At 44.7% G+C, this 19,215-nt stretch overlaps 1 protein-coding gene across 1 annotated transcript; it reads left to right on the top strand.

Annotated features, from left to right (window-relative positions):
• Nucleotides 1-2,870: 2,870 nt before the first annotated feature.
• Nucleotides 2,871-12,498, top strand: CAV2 (caveolin 2). The gene is made up of 3 exons (XM_084273585.1): nt 2,871-3,033; nt 3,188-3,375; nt 10,890-12,498. The coding sequence occupies exons 1-3, from the start codon at nt 2,884-2,886 to the stop codon at nt 11,038-11,040; spliced, it is 489 nt and encodes a 162-aa protein (XP_084129711.1). The 5' UTR covers nt 2,871-2,883; the 3' UTR covers nt 11,041-12,498.
• The last annotated feature ends 6,717 nt before the right edge of the window (nt 12,499-19,215 follow it).

A 19,215-nucleotide genomic window follows, 5' to 3' on the forward strand; every position in this document is an offset into this window, starting at 1 on the left:
GGATACAAAAATAATAGTTGCTGGGCAGAAGCACCCCAAAGGGTGGGTCTGAACCTCAAGCTTCTCAGTTGGCCTTTTTTATTCCTCCCACACCCAGAACACAGAGGAATTGGGGGGAAAGAAAAGCAGCTTATATGTATGCCTTGAGTCGTTATGCTGGTTCTTTGTTCACATTTGAACCTGTTGTAAACGTGCATTTGCAGGCTTTTTGTACTTAACGACTCACAGCTACACTGCTGGATCCAAAGCATTTACATGACACTAAACTCATAAGCCTGGGAGAAAAAAAAAAGCATCAACATGAGTTACACAGAGATGCAAAGCTTTTCTGCAGAAGTTATCCGGTCAAGAACAATGCAGGAAGGTCCAGAGCATTGTATGAGGTGATTTCCTACTCAAACCATGCACAGTTATTTTTATATCACTTCCCTGCTAGCTTCACAGAGCTTCAAGCTATTCTTAACTTAATGCAGTGGTGGAAATTGAAGAAACTTACCAGTACCAGCTTCCTTCTAATTTCACAAGCCTAGATCACGAATTAGTAACGTCTCTTTCTGAGAGTGATGGATCATCATGGTTGTTGAATGCAGCAAGAATGTAGTCTCAATGTTGTCCCAAAAGTGGGATTGTTACCCAGTGTGCAATACACCAATACAGGTATCATCTACAGCTCATGAGCTCACACTGCCTTCCCATGCTGTCAAATACTTTTAGCAGTCATTATAGCATTTTGCTCACTTTTATACAGACTGCTCTTAGGGTTAAATCGTGTTTTCAAATAAAACAGAGGAAATATTTTGTATGGGTTGAAGCTAAAAAGCAAGGAGGGCATCATAACAGTTTGTAATGAATCACAGAGTAACAGAATATGTTAGGTTGGAAGGGACCTTTAAAGGTCATCTAGTTCAACCCCCTGCAGTAAGCAGGGACACCTTTCATAGAATGCTCATAGAATCAGAGAACGGTTTGGGTTGAAAGGGACCTCAAAGTCTAGTTCCAACCTCCTTGTCATGGGCAGGGGCACCCTCACTAGACCTGATTGCCCAAAGCTCCATCTAACCTGGCCTTAAATGCCTCCAGGGATGGGGCTTCCACAACCCCTCTGGGCAACCTGTCACTGTTTCAGTGCCTCACAACCCTCACAGTAAAGAATTTCTTCCTAACACCTAACCCAAACCTACCCTCTTTCAGCTTGAAGCCATTGTGCCTTGTCCTATCACTGCACTCCCTGATGAACAGTCCCTCTCCCACTTTCCTGTAGGACCCCTTTAAGTATTGTTAGATCAGATTGCTCAGAGCTTCATCAAGACTGACCTTCACAGAATCACAGAATCACAAGGTTGGAAAAGACCTTGGAGATCATCGAGTCTAACCATACCTGTCCTCTACTAATCTATATCCCTAAGAACCTCATCTGCCTATCTTTTAAATACATCCAGGGTTGGTGACTCAACCACTTCACTGGGCAGCCTGTTCCAGTGCCCAATAACCCTTTTGATGAAGAATTTTTTCCTAATGTCTAATCTGAACCTGCCCTGGTGCAGCTTGAGGCCATTCCCCCCTTGTCCTATCGCCTGTTGCCCAGGTGAAGAGACCAACACCTACCTCTCCACAACCTCCTTTCAGGTAGTTAGAGAGCAATAAGGTCTCCCCTGAGCCTCCTCTTCTCCAGGCTAAACTACCCCAGCCCCCTCAGCCGCTCCTCCTAAGGCTTCACCATCCTGGTTGCCCTTCTCTGGACACACTCCAGGACCTCAGCATCTTTCCTGTAGTGAGGGGCCCAAAACTGAACACAGTACTTGAGGTGCAGGCTTACCAATGCCGAGGACAGGTGCACAATCACCTCCCTGGACCTGCTGGCCACGCCATTTCTAATGCAAGCTAAGATGCCATTGGCCTTCGTGGCCACCTGGGCTCACTGCTGGCTCATGTTCTGTCAACACTCAAACAACACCCCCAGGTTCTTCTCCACCAGGCAGCTTTCTAGCCACTCTAGCAAGCCTTGTTGAACTTCAAATGTCTCCAGGGATAGGGCCTCCCCCACCTCTCTGGGCAACCTTTTCCAGTGTCTCACCACCCTCATAGTGGAAAACTTCTTCCTAATGTCTGATCTAAACCTGCCCTGCTCGAGTTTAAAACCATTGCCCCGCAGTGGCTGCCCCACGCCCTTACAAACAGTCCCTCCCCAGCTTCGCAGCAGGTCCCTTTCAGGCCCTGGGAAGTTTGGCGAGGCAGGCGCAGTGTTTTATTGCAGCAACAATCAGGCAGTTTGGAGAGCGTGAGCCACAAAGGTAATGCTGGAGTGTGACAGGCCGGCGGGGCTGCACACAGGAACCTCGGTGGGCAGTGGCAACCTGCCTTTCCTCCCCCCTGTTCCCTACGGTAGCAACGAGGGCGGTGGGGACGGCTGAAAACGGAACGGTCTGAGGCACAACCGCCTCGCCCCGCTGCCTGCTGTTGCAGTGCCACTAACGCTTGCTCCTGCAAATGTCAGTCACGCGTGAGGCCGCAGCGAAAGCCGCGGGGGCCGGATGGCCGCCCGGTTCGGATGAACGGGGAAAACAAACACGGCCGGCGGCCCCCGGCAACCTGGAGCGGGGGGACGGGACGCGTTATAGAATCCATAACGCTGCCGCCAAGGCGAGGGGCGGCCGGGCTGCTGGCGGGCGCTTAGGACAGCGGGTCCCCCGCTGACCCGCAGCCCTCACCCCGACTCCCGATCCCGGGAGCTCCCGGCTACCCAGGGCGGCAGCGGCGGCGCGGCCCGCGGGGCGTGTCCCCAGCAGCCCCGCTCCGCCCCAGCCCGGCGGGGCCGCGGGCGCCGCGGCAGCCGACGGGGAAGGGCAGGGCCGGGCCGGGAGCCGCGGAGCGGCGGTCAGCGCCATGGGGCTAGAGACGGAGAAGGCGGACACCCGCATCTTCATGGACGACGACAACTTCCCGCGGAGCGGCGGTCCCACGCTGTCGGAGGCGGAGAAGTGCGCGGACGACGAGCTGGACCGCGACCCCCACGGGCTGAACTCCCACCTCCAGGTACAAGCTGGCCCGCGGCCGCGGGGACCTATCCCGGCGGGAAGCTGCGCCGGGCTGAGGGGCGGGCGGGGCCGGGAGCTTGGGCGGGCGGGGGTACCCGGCGGTCTCCCCTCGTCCCGGCTCCCCGTAACGGCAGAGCCGCTTCTTGTTCCAGCTGGGGTTCGAGGATGTGATCGCGGAGCCCGAGCTAACCCACTCCTTCGACAAAGTGTGGATCTGCAGCCACGCTCTCTTTGAGCTCAGCAAGTACTTGATCTACAAGCTCCTGACCCTGGTCCTTGCCATACCGCTGGCCCTGGTCGTGGGGATCGTCTTCGCGGTGCTCAGCTGTCTGCACATCTGGTAACTGCGTTTTGTGGCTCGTCGGTGCGTGGGCCCTGCCGGGAGCTCAGCAGGACTCGCCTTTCGTAGCGTCAGCCCCTGACTGCTGGTCACTGTCTTTAACAGCGACAGGCAGCTCACCTTACGTTACCCGCTTTATTCTAAAGGGAGAGAAATGAAAACAATGCTTCCTCTGTGGCTTCAGTTCCCTGCCTTGCTTTTACCAGCAGCCTGTCATGTCTGTGTAAGCTCCTTTGGGCAGAGAGTCTGTTTCGCCATTCGCATGGCACCTACCGCAGTGCACCCCAGCCTCCGCCGGCCTCTGGGGCATTAATGGTGATCGCTCGGGGTTGGGGAGTTTTTCTAAACTTGTTAAGTTGTTGAAACGTGTGTTTGAAACGAAAGGCCTGGGCAGAAGTATTACTTACACCAGGCACCTTCTCAGCACAGTTACTTCTTTCATATTTTCTTTCCTCACAGACTGAAGAAAGCTGTTGAGGGCCCAGCTTGCTCTTTCTTTGCTTCATGCCACAAAATCTACTGTCACTGCCTTCTATCTGGTACATGGCCATCCCTAGGTGCAGCGCCCCAAATCACTTCCACCTAAGCAAAGAACCCCTGCTGAGCTCAGGAAAGCTGCTGCTATCCAGGGTCCAGGTTCACGGTCAGATACAGTGGTCCAAATCACAGCAAACCCAATGTACTTGAGACAGAATACACCGGGGAAACAGGGAAGGGTACCTTGAGGCCAGAAAGGCTGATGATTGTGGAAAAGGAAAACAGCCAGGGCAAAAAATGAGGGTGAGGAAAGACATGAGAGTCCAGCTGAGGAAGGGGTGAATACAGATTATCAACATAATTTCTGTGGAACAGGATTTTCTGTATACATGGGTTTTGGGCAGCCTTGTTTGATTTGGGTAACAGTGGTATCGTGAACAAGTTTTTAAGGAAAGCAAAATGTAATCCAGAAACTGGGAAACAAACTCGGAGCAATAAGAATACCTTGTGTGAACCTGTGTTTGTGATGTTTTGGGCACATATTTCAGTTTTCAAAAGTGGGATGGAAGTTTGCATTGGCAACGTTGTCACAAGACACTTCAAAACCTGAATAACTTGATTTTTGGAGCATAAAGTTTGCATAATATCTTAAGAAGTTACAATGTAGTTTAGAGCTGCCCACCCACTACACCCCAGATTTTGACGACATGTAGTGTGCCCAGATATTTCAGTCCGTCAGCCGTCACTGTGCTGTACTGTACCATGTTACCACAGAAGGGTCTGGTGGGCATGCAGACTTCCAGCACTGGGATATCTGTGGAATGAATCGTTGATGCCCAATTTATTAAGACACTAGTAAGTTTTCATGCTTCAGAATGTTCTTGTATCTGGATTTCACAGCCTGGGTATGTAGGCAGGAGTTTCACAGAACCAGGACTCAGAGGTCAATTTCTATTTATTGAAGTTGTCCCCAGTGACTCTCCGGAACTGTGGGTTCTCAGTACATCTGAAATAGGACTGTCTGAAAGTGGTACTTGATTTTGAAAAGTTTCCATTGACTTTCTGTGAACAGACATGCTTCCCCAACAACTGGTTTTCCTTCCTTACGTTCACTGTCAATACAGAAGTGATCATTTTGATCTTCTTTGCACCTGGGATGGGTGTGAAACAATCACATAACTTGGTAGCGCTATCTGCACCCCTTTGGACCCCATCCAGTGCTACCATCCAAAGCCAGCACTGTCTCATCTTCCCACAGCCACAAGCTGGACGTGTTCCAACACAATGGTGGAACACACTGAGACTAAGATAACTTCTCTGCAGCTCTCCATGTTCCAAATTTCTTGGGAGTAAGGAGGTCAATGTTTCTGCACTTGGGAGGGTAACATAGGAACAACAGATACCAGAGGCGTTAGTCAATGGAGACATAGGGACCCTAAACACATGGCATCTGGTCTGAAAAAATACAGGAACTCCTTATTTTATGAGTGAAAGGAAGGAACTTCCACTGTAACTCTTTTCCTCAGCTCTGAAGTACCATGGGAAAACCCTGGGTACACCTCCCAAGTGGCTGCCTGCAGGAGGGCTTATCAGAGTCTCTGCGCCTCACTTTCATCATCCACACTGCTGAGATAATGATGATGTTGATCTATAGGGCAGCCTTTCCTGAGGCTAAATTACAAGGTGTTTCAAAAACTTTTGGAAGTGCTTAGGCACAAAGCTCTGTTGATGGTCACACACTTTGTTGTGTTTTTTTGTCACGCTAAAAATCCTCATGTGTCTGATTCAGCATTCCTAATGCATCAAGGGCACCTCATAAGTTGCACCCCCTCATACCTGATAGTAGGTGTTGTCTTTCACCAGCAAAGAGATTGCTAAAGGAGACCATGTGAGGCTTCATGGAAAGTAAAACCAACAACAACAAAACGCACCTAGATGTATGTAATAATACATTTAAATTTTTGCCTATGAGGACTGAATATATTCTGATTATGCTCTCAAACTAACTTCTTGAGCTAGAGTCTAGATTTATGCTACCTGGTAGAAGGTTGGTTGAAGATGGGCTGAAATTGACAGCTAGCAGGTTGGTGACCTCCATACAATGTAGTTCACAGAAGGCTACTTCTTCCCATTTCTTCCCCTATACTGATGGCTGTCATTCTCACTATAAAGTGAGAATTCTCACCATCAGAAGCTGTCAAGGCCTGGTTTTAACATGTTTCTGTGAATATCTGAGCCAGCATTTAAACATGTCCTTACATTGAGCCTGTTAAGGGTATGAGTAGAATGCTGCTGGTCCTCTGGGCAGTGCATGCAAAATCACGATCTTCGTTATAAATCAGGGACTGTATTCTTGTTCCAAGCCACATGTATGCTACCTCTTGGAAATTAATACTTGAATCTCTTACATCCTTTGTTGTAGTCTTGTCTGAATAGTGATCGGATATGCTGCGTGTGCGTGCTGAGAATTGGTGTTTCATCTGAGGATCCATAACTTGGGCCTTCGGTCTGAGACAGGCTCTAAAGCACAAGGCCTCAGCCAGCTTTATGCTCTTGTCATCAGCTGTAGCAGTAGGTACTCAGAGCTCCTCTTGGCTTCAACTTTCATTCATAGTGCTAGGATACAGCCAGGGACTTAGAGGGAGAGAGTTAGATATGGACATGCATCATCTCACTTCTCTCCACAACTCCACCTACACAACTTACTGCTATCATACTCAATGCCCAAACCATCTCTGAACTGACTGAAATGAAATTATAGAACAGACACGGCATGAAGACCCACGTTATGATCTCCTGTTGCCTTGATGCTTCTTCATTCATGTCCGTTATCTATCACTTGGTTTTTGAAGAGGAACTAGGTGGATGTTGTCTCACTTCCTTCTTGGTGTTATCATTTCCAGTCTTTCCAGGGCCTGGGGTTATATAATGCTTGGTGTTAATACCATTCATATACTATGTGTTGGTGGTTATGTCTTGGCCCAAGAGTTAATGGGACTCTACATGAAGCTCTGCAACTCTTAGCTAATTTTTAGCTTTCTTGCTTATATTGTAGAGCCACACAAGACTTTTAATCAAAGTCATGATGTATGGCATGTGCAAACTTGGAATTAGGTAATTTAACTGCTGAACAGTACGGTACTTGAAAAATAGCGTTAAGATGTGTCTGAGGCTCATAGTACAGGATGTGAATCTTCACTTTGAAGCAGGAATTAATAGTGAATCGTTTCTGCAGAAACATTGCTGAAGTCTCTGAAAAGTTGAGCTGCTTCCCAAGAGATTGAAAATGCCCTTCTGAGTGAGAATTAAATTGTGCTCTGCCATTTCTAAGAGGCATTTGGTCCTTGACAGTGTTCCCTCAGGGATTAGCGGGGAAAAAAATAATGTGAGCAAAAAGTGAGAAAGGTTGATGGGTATAACTCTGTAGATGCCATGCCTTGAATAGACAGAAGAATATAGGATAGGATGGAACAAACTGGGCCATTTGCTCTTTTCAGTTCAGCAGTTCCCAAATGAGGTAACTCCTTCTACCTAGGGAAAGGATGGGTATTTTATGACATATATATGCATAGCAAGATTCAATGGGAGGTCATATAGGCAGTTGAAATACCTTGGCAATGCTTCCACTTAGATGCCAAACTCATCACAGCTTTGATTTTCTTCCCAGTGCTGTACCAGGTGGTAACACCAGTAGTACCAGTAGCGCAGCAAATTTTGATATGCCAACTTGACTTATGCTGCTAGACATTACTCAAGCAAACAGTGACTAGGAGTGCAGACTGGAGTCAACCCACAGCATTGCGAGTAAAGGATGTATATGTTAATGTTTATTTGACAGGTCTCACAAAAACAAATACATAGCTTCTAATGGTGCTTGGTTATTTATTTTTGTAGTGTGCATGGCCACTTCATGGAAGGCACATCTCACCCACTGGTGATCTGGAAATACCACATGGTAGGATAACATATCCTGTACGGAACAGGATGTGTTCTTATATACATGTAGATACATATATATAGATACACTCACATATTGTAAACATTCAAAATTACTTTTTAGTGGTCCCTTGAGTGCAAAGGACTTTCCTTGAGAAAAGCTTGTTTGAATGGGCTGACTTCTATTTTAAAATTGGAAGTTACCTGAATTGATTAAGTTTGGTTGCCAGCATGTTTCACATCTCCTCCTATGGGAACACCTTGCACTGTTTTTCACATGTATTTACCATAAAATTGGATAGAAAATGTTGAAATATTATAAAAAAAAACCCACCCAGACTTTTTTTCTTTTAATTTACTGCATTTAACATTATCAAAAGAGTTTGAGTTCTTGTACAGTGTGAATAATGCCCACTGTAGTTGCAAGTAGTATGATCATTACTCTTCCAGCCTTCACTAATAACATCCTGGTGAGTCACCACATCTTTCTGTGAAAATTTTGCATAGTGTGATATTTGTTTCGTTTGTGTGCTGTGTGATCCTGTCAACAGAGGGTCCAATAGACATGTGGGCTTTTCTGCTTCTCTGCAATTCAGTTAGATTAAAAAAAAAAAAGAAGGAAAAGGCCAAACTAGTTTTGGGTGGCAGCAAGGGAGCAGTGACATGGCCTTTACAAACTGACTGAAATAGAAAAGGGGTGAAGTCAACACAAGCTGAGTAGCCATTTCTGGTGTTTTCCCTGAGTTGCTTGGAGAAATACCAACTTTTTTCCCCCTTTTGCATTGCTGATGTTTATCAACTGTATTCTAACACATGAAGCCCTACTTTTTTCCCACAGAAATTATTTATTCTATATGCATTGATACTATAGGTGGTTATAAAACACATGGTTTACAGCATTTAAAACTAGAGAGACATTATTCCAGTAATGCCCACAGTTCTATATGGTGTGTATATTACTAGCTGTTTCAGCAGTGACAAAAGAAGAGAAGGTTTTAGAAAAACTATTCTTGTTTAAATCCATCTGGGTTAGCTTAGAGCGCAGCACAGATGCACTGGTACACAGCTTGCATTGTGTGATGAAAGCTGAGAATCCAGTTAGAGAAACACTGAAAATAATTCATTTTGACTCTACATTTCTAAGCTTCAACTGGTTTTAAATGTGCAAAGTTGTTTTCTACTTTGTTATTCTGAGGAGTACTCATTGGAAATATGGAATGCTTAGGTATTTTTCAGACCTATGTTGAAATAGTAAATGAAATATTTCCTGTTGTCCCAACCAAAGTCAATAAGAGTTCTGCAATGGAATTACGTGGACTCACGACTCAGATCTTAAATTTTGAATGCATCAGCAAACTAGAACAGAGCTTATCATCTTTATCAAGAGAAGCATCTTATACCTAATTTGGGAAATAAATGTATTATATATGGCACAAAGGGTTGGGTTTTTTTAAACCTCGCTCTAGTACCACTTCAGTATTACATAAATTATTTATACATTTTGTTTGTCTGCACCCAAATAAGAACATGCAGCTTAGTGAAATGACAGGGGGGGTTGGCCTTCTAAGTGATTAAGAAAGGAGAGTAACTTAGAGCGGTCAGTTACTACGCATGTGCCAGCCCTCACGAACTAACTGCCCAGATGTGCACTTCTGGCTGGTCCCTGTTGTTCCTGTGATTGGCGTAAGCCACCACTAATGACATCGCTTTGGAATTGGCACATAGGGAGAACATCCCTGGAAGGTTACCAGGGCTCAGGAGCTGAAAGCACAATACCTTCAATTACGTACCCAGAAGTGAATTAAAAGAGCTTTCCCAGACCGGGAGTTTTGATCTCATTCTACGTTAGTTTCTCATCCACAAATGAAAGGCTTTACAGTATCAGTAAGATCCCATTTTTGTTAAGTTGAGCATGTGTCTGTACTGCCGTAATCCAGTGTAACAGGATGTTGCTTTGCTTTTTTCTGTTCTATCATACCAACTTTTAGCAGAAAGGTTTTATTGGTAGGAATGAGACAGGAATGGCGACGTGCATGTGTGCCTCTGCGATTGTGTGTGAGCGAGACAGAGAAAAGAAACACCCAAAGAGACAACAAAGCAAGAGTCATAGAATGCGTTAGGCTAGAAAGGACCTTTAAAAGTCATCTAGTCCAATCCTCCTGCAGTAAGCAGGGACACCTTTAACTAGATCAGGTTGCTCAGAGCTTCATCAGGCTTGACCTTGAATGCCTCCAGGAATTGGGCCTCCACCACCTCTCTGGGCAACTTGTCTCACCACCCTCATACTGAAGAACTTCTTCCTTATGTCCAGTCTAAACCTACTCTGTTATAGTCACTGCCCCTTATCCTATTGCTACCTGCCCTTGTAAACACTCCTTTCTCAGCTTTCCCGTAGGCTCCTTCAGGTACTAGAAGGCTGCTGTAAGGTTTCCCATGAGCCTTCTTTTTTCCAGGCTGAATAACCTCAACTCTTTCAACCTGTCTTGATAGGAGAGGTGCTCCAGCCCTCTAATCATCCTTGTGGCCCTGCTTTGGACCCACTTCAAGAGGTCCATGTCCTTCTTGTGTTGAGGGCTCCAGAGATGCATTGAGGAGTCTAGAGAAACAGGCTGTAAAGACCACCGGTTCCCAGTCAATCAAACTGGGGAATGTGGCATTTCTGTTAAGCCTCAAAGACCCATGCTCAGATATGCCCACAGTGCAGCAGATGACTCTGCTCCTCAGCTACAGTGGGGTGGCATCAAGGTTGCAATGTATTACATACACCAGCCCTTCCAGCAACAGAAGTTCACACCCATAAAAGACAGGTCCCAGAGTTAGCTCAGCATTGCCAACTGAGGAGGAGCAAAGACGTGATGAAAAGAAAGCTGGCATCTCCCATACGCTGTGTTGCACACAAATGAAGCTTGCCAGAGGACCACACACTGTGGTGCTTTTGCATCTGCAGGCACGAGGAACGAAATCAACAAGGAATGAGTGTTAGAGTGTAAAATTTAGAGTTACAAAAACGGCTTCCTCTTCCATAACATTTCACACTTGTTATCCTGATTCCTCATTATGGCCAGCAGCAATCTTGAAACTTTCCATTTTCTCTTTCACAGGATCGTGGTGCCTTTCGTGAAAACCTGTCTGATGGTTTTGCCTTCAGTGCAAACCGTGTGGAAGAGCCTGACAGAAGTTTTCGTCGTGCCACTCTTTCACAGCATTGGCCGATGCTTTGCCATGGTTAATATACGCCTGGACCAAGAGTGAATGACAGGGATGTGACACCGCTGTAATCGTAGCTGATGTTATACCTCTTTGCTAACCTAACATGCAAGCACTTGCCCTTCATTCCAAACTGTTAAACTACAATGGCTGGTTTTAAGTGGGAACATGCTATTTTCTCTAAAACTCATTTATTATCAGGGAGAGATCAGCTTAAGGACAAGTAGGCAGCTTTCACAGCTCGCTGTTTTAACGACTGAGCGGACACGGCGTATGTTGGCGACACTTTATTTTAATGGTACTTTGATTGTCAGATTGCAGGAGAATTCTCCTGGGGGCTTAACAGCCACCACAGTGATAATGATTGGCATTACTACTATAAATATTTCGATGGGTAGGCTGCAGGTTCTTAGGTGGAACTGATCTCTAGGGTTTCACATTGACTTTAGTTACTGTAGTTCCTCCAGGGATCATTTTTGGCCCTCATTATGCAGAATGATAAACCCAGTCCTTTGTTATCAGCAATTAAAACGAATGTGACTCATTGCATAAGCATACAGAGAAACTGTTGTATAATTCTCCTATACTGGGACAGGGGAGAGCTCCCTTAAAAGTTCATCCCTTAAAATAAGGTGTTGGCTAATAATTTGGAGCATCAGCTAATCTGTATATTTTATTTAACAAGAGGTTAACTTTGCTGTATATTTTGTACCTTTGTAAATGGCACTTGGTTTTCATTGAAGCATTGTTTCTATAGTATTTGAATTCTAACGAACTTACTAGGCGGCAAGAGAGAGACATTGCAAAAAAATACTTTGGATAACTAAAATTTCAGTTACTATGCAGATTTTAAAGTGTTGCTGTGCAATTCTATTATATTCATTATTTCTGGTTGCTTGTGAAAGCAAAGATTGTAAGTGCTTTCATACAAGGCTATGCAAAAGAGTTGGAAATATGTGTTTATAAGAAATGTTTTTTAATTAAAAATGGGGTGTAGTAAATGCAGCCATGCCTATTTCTATGTATAACCGGTGTGAACATTGTGGTATTTAAAAAGATAAGACACTATGCTGGCACTTTAAGTAGGTAGCAAGCTCTTTCAGAAGGCAAGTGAGTGTCACTGGTATCTCTGTCTAACTCTCCGCACCTATTGACTTGACTCTCTGTGTTGCCTATTTACTACTTTGTAAAGCCTAACCCATAAACAAGCCTTTCTTCCTTCTGCACCTAACAAGGCTTTGTAAACCAGCGTCACAGAACATATGCAGAGGTACATTAAAATTACATTGGCCTTCTGATGGGCTTACGCTGCTGATTTCTTTAAATACAGATGACGAGTTGCAATTGTAAAATCTTTGTATGATTCAGAATGTTATTTTCTAAAACGATGTGACAGATTTCTTATCAAACAAGAGGTATATAATAAAATAATGAAACAACAACTTTTTCCTATTTTAAGTCAATTTTCTCAGGTTTTTCAGCTTTTTAGAAAGCTCTGGAAATGCCAAGCAGCATAGAATACTATGCAGTTGTCCAAAATATGGAAGAGGGAAAAGAAATGGATGAGCATCAATATGGTTCCACTACTATCAATCAACTGCATTTAGCTTATTTACAGTAGAAAATGATGTATCTCTGTGTGTAATTAAGCGCCCACAAAATGACTGCTTTTTCCTAAGCAGGTCTGTTGGTGCTGAATTTTGTCCTCCATTCAAAAAAACTGCTTAATCCTTTTTGCAGGTGCATGCTTTATCTACAGATGAGCTGCAGACTTTCCCTTTTCTTGCTTATAGGCCTGCAGAAGCTAGCTGACACTGTGTATTCTTTGTGCATTAAGAACATCTTTCTACGTTACAAATATTTTTACCATTTGTGCCATTTAGAGAGGGATTCGTGCGGCTTTTGAAAAAACTGGATCTTAATGATTAGTGTTCCTGGAAACTTCTCTGGAGCTGGGTTTTTTTTTTCCTTCTGCAAAGAAGTTAGCTTGCTGTTCAGATGTGTTCTTCAAAATACCTTTGTTATGTTAAAAATGGAAATATCTCTTGAAAATAAAAATCAGTCAGGGTAGGCTTGAAATCTTTTCAGTTATTTTCTTTTGTAACGTCCAAGGATTTTTGCAAAGATATTTTCCACAGAAAAATGACCCCTTGATGATTTTATTTAAAAGAAAAATAAAAATAAATCAACCAGTACTAGTCCTTATGTCTAAAAGGAGTCCTATAAAAGCTTCGAGAAACTCAGGTCTGGATCAAGACTTTGTGAATGAGGCCATTCCCTGGAGAAAAATGTATCATTTTAGGTCATGCACTCCTGGATATATGCAGTCTTGAATAGGCTACTGAAGTCATCTAGGTCTAGCTACCACAGACAGTCAACTAGAATGGTTTGGTTTCTTCTTACTTTGATTTAGACTTGTTATTAATTAGTTCTTTCCACCCTTTCTTCAGCTGTTAGAAGACCCAAGCAAGCTTATAAAGTTTTTAGTTTCTTACCTGTTCTATAACTATTTCTCTGGAAGAGATGTGCTTTCACTACAAGAAAATTTTATGTAGGGGTAGGTTCCTCATGTTCATCTCAATTCTTTTGAAATGTGGACAAACCATCCCAGCTGATCCTTCAGCAGCAGCTGACAAATGAGAATTTAGGCAAGAAGGAGTCAAGAAACCTGGTCTCATTGTCTGCACCAAATTTGCACCTGATTCAGCTCATCGATGTATCTCCTTCCCTTCTGTGGAATGTGGGAAATGACATTTCACTTAACAGTGGTAAACTTTCCATCATCACAGTAGAGTTACGGGGTTAAATAAATAAGAAGTGTGAGATGTTCCAATTCCAGCCTGCCTCTTGTTACTGCAGACCTTAGATTTCTAATCATGAGTTAAAGATTCGATTCTGTCACACAAAATATTTCAGCATCTTGTTTTTCATGAAAATCACCACTAACATCCAAAACTAAGCCTGGATTTGTGTCTATAGAATTTTTTTTTAATTCAGAGACAAATCTAACCTGCCTCCTTATGAGACCTGTTCCAAAACATCCTTCTAACCCGACTCTAGAAACTTTCATATTTGTATCTTTCCCCACCAGACTCATTCACCATAAAAACTGGAACAAATTCTCAACAGAAACTTTGGCTTATCAGTAAATGAAGAGCCTTTTCCCACCTATCCAAAAAGCTCACTTAGGAATACACTGACTGAAAAGTTCAGAACATCCCTGCAGCTCTGGGACCTCAGACCACACACTCCTATTTGGCAGAAGCCAAAGAACGGTAAGTCCATTATTTTTACAGGGCGTGATCGTTCCCCCACATGCAGAGATGAAACTATTGCTGTTAACCTGTATTAACAGTCTTTTAAAAATACATGGAAAAATACATGTGTTTGGGGTGTGGAGTTTGGGTTCTTTTTTTTAATAAAAATGCAAATGGAACAAGGTCAGACACCAGACACTCTACTGGTGGTGTCTTTTAGTACACTGTGCTCATGAAAATCCGAGCCAGAGATCGGCAGCTATGCCTTAAAAACTGAAGTGCTTTCTTCATGCAGGGATTTACAACTGAGGGGAGAATCAATAAAGGCTAATTTTAGCCTGGTGACACTAATCTTCCTAAGTTTATTGCAACAAAACTGAAAATGTCTTCTCTAGAGGCAGTTCAGAGGAGCTAAGTTAGGTTCCTGCTCTGAATCATCTTCCAGAGAAGACTCACTGCACTGATGAGTGCAAAATGTTTGGCTTGGCTTGACTCCCTCTGCTATGTAAGAAGTTATGTTTGCTGCAGAAACTGGGCAGGCCTATGGAAGCAACTAACCCTTCGTGTAAGTAGTGGGGTAGGTTCTTCTTTACATGCTTCTTTCACAACTTGAGGCCAGGGTTGAGGTTCACCAGTGTTAGATGTCCAGTCTTGTCTGTTGTCAGGCTTGCCCCTCCAACTCCGACCAGGAGAAAGAAGGACCTCTTCACAAAGCACTGAAGCAGATCCTACTACAGACACTTGAAAGGAATACAGCTTAGGAGATTCACACTTCAATTTCAAACTTTGAGGAAAGTTTTTCTCAGGTTAATAAGAGCTGCTTTTTCACCCTTTCTACCTACCTCACTATGCTTTTTACTTTATACTATCACAGCTATCACTATGCTACAACTATAAGCTAGAACTGGCCATGAATAGCTTAGGCAGTAAAGCTTGGCGACAAGAAGTCCCATCATAAACCTCAAGGGGTGGGTGTTTAAGACACATTAACAAGACTAGTTCTCACAGTATGATATTTCTGTAAGACACCTGAACAGTTAATGTCAGGACAGGCAGAATGGTACAGAAGAGTGTTGACATTGATCAGCACTCATGGTTCAGCTCAGTATTTGCCAAGGAATTTGATATTGAAAAAGGTTGACAAAAGAGTGACTTTATTTGCGCAAGGTCTGGCAGAAGTGAGGCTTTTGATTTGCCTCTTCAGCCAAGATGGTTACAAGCTATCTTGATCAAGACCTATGGGGACTAGCTCCAACAAAAGATGTACACACCTACCGCAGGATTGAGAAGAGAGTCAGGAATTTAAATCCAAAATCGTAATCCCTGCCCAGCTGCCACCCAACCTGGAACATGTCTAAACTCAGAAGGCATCTCCCTTTCATAAACCTCCCTTCAGTACCTACAATTTTACTTTGGTCATGCCCAGAACTGCCCTTGTTTGAGCAACATGCCGTCTTACTTGCATCTAAGCCCAGTCAGAATCGCAAAAGGAGGGCAGAGATTGGCTTGGACCCCTCAAATTCATGCACTGCCCATCATCAGAATAGGGCACTTCCCAAAACACGCTTTTGCAGGAGCGAGTCCAAATGTGCTGGCACACCTCTGGCAGGCAAAAATTGATTGTGGGTGTCTCAAGCGTTGGATTTCTTTGTCTAGCCCTCAGGCTATTGTGAAATGTGTCACAGGAGCAGCGCTTCTATATAAAAGGAAATGGCTCCTAGCTAGAGGTTGTGAGAAAGAAGGAGTGTGAGGGGATCTCACCATCTCTTCTGGTATGACTACTCCCTTGATGCAAAGAGCTGACCAAATAACAAATGAATACATGAAAGCTTGATGCTATACACCGGTGGTGAGGGGCACCCCTCGGAGGGGAAAAGCTCCGACTCGGTGACTTACCATTTAAAACACAGAAATCCTCCAGAAACCAAGGACTGGATGAGCACCACAGACTGCAAGTCTGAAAAATCATGGAATGAGCAAAACATTGGCCTACACGTTGAACCTATGCCAATGCTTGTTACCCCGCAGCAGTGCGAGAACAGCAGCACGGCTGATAAAAGCACACTGCCAACAGTTCTGACAGCTCAGGCTTTCACCCATCAAAAAATGCACATGAAAGGATGCACTTAAGCAGATGAACAGGAGACACTTAAAAAAACCCAGTGATCTTCATCTCCTGAGCTTCAGGTTTGTAAGTGCCCTGCATCCGGCAGGCTCTTCACTGGCATCCTCTGTTACCTGACAGCCTCGCTGCTGCTGAGACTATACATCAGGAGTACAACTTCCCAGGGCTGATCACGAGCTCGCTGGCATTGGAGTATATCAGGAGTATTGCTAATACAGTAATTGGAATAATTACAGATTTTTTTTAAAAAAAGAGGGAGGGTGAGGAGTGGAAGGGAAGGGACAGGGTTCGATACCAGACAAAGACTCTCAGTGAGCAAACATACAGATTCAATTCAATTTCATGACTCATTTTCTGATGGGTTTTTTGAGGCATTTTGTACAATCCTTTTTTTTTTTCCCCACTGGCTTCTGGGAAGATCCATTTTCTACCCGTACCAAAACCTTTCCTCTTCTCAAACCACGAAGAACAGCTCACATCTTGCACTCACTTTGCTCCATGTTTAGAGCTAGCTGCCAATTAAGGTAATCCTGAGGTTTGAAAGTTCAGTCAAAGCCAGGCTTTAGAGCACAGAAAAAGCTTTTAAAAATTTGACATAGAATACTTAAGGCTGGCATGATGAAGACAGGCGGTGAGGTGAGCAGCCAAAGCACTATATATTTCTGTTCAACAGCTGACCTGGGCTACTAAAGATACAACCAAGCTCGATGAGAAGGCCAGCTTGGGTGTCTACAACCCCGGCAATTATAGGCCACCTTTGGATAATCCATTCATGGCAAACAAGAGGGGACCAGAGCCTCTGTGCTTTCAGAAGAGTCCTGCAAGCCTTTACCAGGTCCTTTTCAGTGGAGCCATATTGCTCCTCTGTATATACTGGGGGTTCCTTGCAGAGCTCCTGCACCAAGTCTCTGACTGTTACATTCATGTGGGTTTCTCATACAACATTGCCAGAGGCAACGAGCCATGGCTTCATCCCTGTCCACCTCCACAGGCGTGACTTCCTCACTCTTACAACTTGGGAGTGCCTATGCCCTTTTTCTCTGTAGGCTTTTTTCTTGGGATATAAGCTCAAGCGAGCACTTCTAAGGTTTACCAGATGTGATAGTTCATCCCATTCTGGGATTCATCTCCTATAGTTTATAAATTCCACGAGCTTCCACTAGCAGTAGCGTTGCGTGATTCAGAAATGTCCTTTAAAGAGGGCTATGGTTCTGCATAAACCATTCCAGGACCGAGTCAGCATTTCAAATTAACACATAGATCTCATATTTTTTTTTTCAGTCATCCTTGAGATACACTGAAGGATGGGTGAAAATATTCTGATCTATGTGCGGGATGCTAACGAAATGAAAAACTTTCCTAGGTATGAAAACAAAGAATGGTTTTTTTTCAGTTTTTGCAGAGACTGAGTCCTTCAATCCACCCATTTGACCTTATGCACACACTCAAATGCTTGGACAGCCGAAGATATTTTAATGATGGCCTAAGTGAATTATTGCATCAATAAAAAAGTTACTTTTAAAAATTGCAGCTAACTTGGAAAATTGGAAAACATCCATCCAAAGCATTTATCCTAAAGTTTATAAGCAATATAAATGTTTAAAGAAAGTTCACTGCTAACTGATGACCATATTGGTAATTTGTGGAGTGCCTTTTGAGCAGGTGCAATTATTTACATCTGTGGAGCCTACATCTATCTTAGCCAGTGGGCTTTTCTAGGTCATTTCTCTGTTGAACTGCCAAAGCCAAACACACCACAGTTAAGATGTTTCTACTTCTGTTGCTCCAATTCTGTGCTAAATGGCATAACACTAAGGTCACTATTTGTCTGTTAATGTTATAAATCTTTCACCGTGCTCTGATTTCTTAACAGAAAGCACAAACAAAAATAGGGCAAAATATAATTCATGGTTTATGAATTTATGGTTTTAGTGCTGTTGCAGCCCTAACCTGAACCGTCTTGAAGACAATGATGAATCCTTACAGATATTTATATCAGGGTATGTCCCTGAGCTTATAAGGGACCTTGAGAACAGAGTGTGGGACAATGTCAGTGTCCCACCATTCCTCTTTAAAAGTAAGGCCAGCGGTTAATGTACATGGCAGACATGCGTGGGTCAGCCTCCTCCCGAGAAAAAATACAGCACAGTTGAAGTGCAGGACTGTTAAATATTTGCATAGTTTTGAAATGAACCAGTTGAGAAAAATCTCCTTTTCTTCATCCCAAGGATGTCCAAGTTTCCACAATTGTTCCTGGGGCAGCGATGACTATGTGTAAACTATTGTCAATGCACGGGGTGTGTGTGTGGGGGGGAGCCCGAAAAACACCTCGCTCGTTCTGGACGTGACACACAACTAAAGTTTTCCATCCCTTCATTGCTTCCTGCCCCCCCCGCCTTCCCTCCCCTTCTCCCCCCGCCCCGTCCCGGGCGGCTCTGCCGCACACAGGCAGGGTCGCCCCCCGCCCCCCGCGGCGGGGACCTGCTGCCGGGGGTCGCGGGCAGTCGGGGCAGCAGAGAGGGCGGCGCGCAGGTGACCCCGTCCCCCTCGTGTCACTGTCCCGCTCATGTCCCTGTCCCCGCGCGGCGTGGCCCAAGCATCCGGGACCGGGTCCGCCCGCTTCCAGGTTGCCGGGACAGGGCTGCTTTCCCCTCCCACCGCCGGCGGCTCCCAGCCCGCGTTGCGATATGCCGGGCCCTACCGCGGCTTGTCATCCACCCCAGCCAAAGGCAGGGAGCAGCCCCTGGCCGGCGGCCAGCCGTCTCCCTCGCAGCTACTTCCCCCTGCCCGGCCGCTCCGCAGAGCGGGATCCTCCTGCCTCCGGTCCTACAAGTTATA

The sequence above is a fragment of the Gallinula chloropus genome (assembly GCF_964237585.1).
Source record: "Gallinula chloropus genome assembly, chromosome: 1".
Classification (NCBI taxonomy): domain Eukaryota; kingdom Metazoa; phylum Chordata; class Aves; order Gruiformes; family Rallidae; genus Gallinula; species Gallinula chloropus.